This window comes from Vitis vinifera, chromosome 1 (assembly GCF_030704535.1).
Source record: "Vitis vinifera cultivar Pinot Noir 40024 chromosome 1, ASM3070453v1".
NCBI classification, from domain to species: Eukaryota; Viridiplantae; Streptophyta; class Magnoliopsida; order Vitales; family Vitaceae; genus Vitis; species Vitis vinifera.
In genome coordinates this window covers 8,791,259-8,793,785 of record NC_081805.1, presented here as the reverse complement: position 1 = coordinate 8,793,785, position 2,527 = coordinate 8,791,259, and the positions used below count along the sequence as shown (strand labels likewise).

Below are 2,527 nucleotides of genomic sequence, written 5' to 3'. Positions count from 1 at the left end.
AGCCTAGGAGTGGCATCTGGACGTAACTTGGCTTCACATGAAACTTCACCTCGCCATGACATAATTTGAACTCTTGATAGGGGCTTTAGAAATTTCACTTTATAATTCTAATTAACACATGTCATGACTAATGATTATTGGAATACTAATTCCATATTTGTTTTTTGAAAATTTAAAAGAAAACCCAAGAGAGAAGGAAAATTAAAAAAATATTTATATATAAATAATTTAAAAATATATAAGTTTCTAATTAATTATTCTTATATTTTATTTTTTTTATATATTCTATGACAAATAATATTTATGACAAAATCATTTTTTTTGCTTATATTTAGTTTATAAAAAGAAGAAAAAGTGAAAAAAAAAATTTAATTGATAAATTATTTTTGTACGCTTTTCTAAACTCATTTTACTTAATTTATTTCTTTTATATAAAAATTAAATAATTTGAAAATATATAAATTTTCATGAATTTAATTATATTTAATTTTCTTTTGTATTTTTCATAGTAAAATTATTCATGAACAAATAATTTTCTTTACACCATTTTTAATTCTAGAAAAACAGAAGAAAAAGAAAAAATATTAAAAAAAATAATTTTCTCATATTTAATTTTATTATGAAAAATTATAAAAATAAAATAAAATATATTTAAAATTAATTATAAAATTATTTAGTTTTCACTAAAACAAGTTTGATAACATATATAAAATAATTCAGTAACTTTAGATTTAGTGTTTTTATATTCCTTGGCTGTCTATTTTCTTTCATTTCTCTAAAAAGTTTTCCACAAATTTTCCTTCGAATTCTCCAAAAATCAAACACATTTCTTTTTCATAATACTTTCTTGGAACAAATCGTGGGTGCTTTTTTAATATCAAGCATAGCCTAAAATGTGCAAAATCATTCTCTTATTAGATTGAAAAGAACTGGAAATAGCATATAAAATTGTGAGTCTGTGAGACCCACATAGAAGGTAGCAAAGCCATTCTACAATCTTGCGTCTTCTGGAAAGCATAGAAGAAACGTAAATAAAGATCATCTTTCATCTCAATTTTCGGCGATAAAAGGCATGCATAGCCTAGCAAACAATTCCGAGCATCAGTTCAAAAAATCAGTTCTTTCAATCTTTCATGCAGCCTTGAAGTTTCTATGCCAATTCTAGAACAAACAGCCTGCAAAAATCAATTAAGAGGTGTTAATAATGCATGAAGAAGACTGAACCTCAAGTGTGGAATGGAAATTATGCAGTATCATTACATTGAACATACAAACGGGTTGGTATTTGAGAGCTGCGTACCCGAAAATATATTGTATAGAAGATCCTATGCCCTACAGTGGAGTAGCTAACATCCACGACTTCAGCTGCTTCCTCCAAGAGAACATTGATGACTTGATGCAACGTGAAATTCTCATTTAACCCAGTAATCAGACATAACTCTAGTATAAAGCCCAAATCTCTTAGTGAGACGACTGGTGACATTGAGCCACTGATGCCTGCAGCATCGTGATGAGTGCCTTCAAGTAGTTGCCTCCTTTGCTTCAGCATCTCTATCCTTTCTTGCAATTCCTTTACATGGGCGATGGCTTGATTCAACAGCGCATGTAACGAGGACTATGTATCCATGCATGCATGCGAAACTTTATTAATTCACAAATAAGGAGAGAGAGAGAGAGAGAAAGAGGAGTAGTGAGCAGTAGAAATGGTGGTGATGGTACATACCCTGGGGCCGGGTTGGATAGGAATAAGATACGCGAGCTTTGAAAACAGATCTTTCATGTACATTCTTCGATTCCTTTCCAATGCATTACGATCAAGTTTGGGTAAGTTATTCCCTCGAGGCATTCTTTCCCTTCACGTCAATCGTCGGTTTCCAACCGCACCAATACTTCAGAAACAAAGATATTCTGTGATGCACAAAAGAACACTTGATTTTCGAGTGATACAAGAGTGGAACACTTTACTCATTATATATTTATAGAGGCAGCCGAGTCTGCGCTTGGTTATGACTTATGGCGTAACGACACGAGCTAAGATACAGGCGCACGTAGCCAGCTAAGAAATGTGAAAAAGGGTTGTTTGGGGTGCCTTTTCATTGATCGTACAGTCAGAACCAGACAAGAACGGCCAAATTATAATGAAATATATCAAGGCATCTTATCATACTTCACTTCATCCCACCATCCAATGTGTTGAAAAATTTACCCCTTCAATGACTAATACCTTCACCGCTTCACACTTGTTCACTGTGATTAGTTGAGAAGCACAGACAAATATTACGCCACTACAAAGATGAAGGGACTAATCAATAGACGGTTAAGACTGATGAATTCATTAGAACAAAAATAATGGCTTTAAAAATGAAATTAGAGAAAGATTAATACTTGTTTTCTCAATGATCATCTTCAATTATTGAAACAACTTGAAGAAAATCTATCTTGATTCCAACTGTAAACCCACACCAAGTTGTCTGTGATGGTAGCTGTGGTTGACTAAATCAAGTAGACTTGAAATAGGTGACTTGGT

The 2,527-nt window shown here is 32.2% G+C and overlaps 1 protein-coding gene across 1 annotated transcript; it reads right to left on the bottom strand.

Annotated features, from left to right (window-relative positions):
* Nucleotides 1–970: 970 nt before the first annotated feature.
* Nucleotides 971–1,982, bottom strand: LOC100854886 (transcription factor bHLH168). Its single transcript, XM_010655405.3, has 3 exons — nt 1,724–1,982; nt 1,301–1,615; nt 971–1,175 (listed from the first exon to the last, which is right to left on the bottom strand). Exons 1-3 carry the CDS (start codon nt 1,844–1,846, stop codon nt 1,107–1,109), a joined length of 507 nt encoding a protein of 168 aa, XP_010653707.2. The 5' UTR covers nt 1,847–1,982; the 3' UTR covers nt 971–1,106.
* Nucleotides 1,983–2,527: the final 545 nt, after the last annotated feature.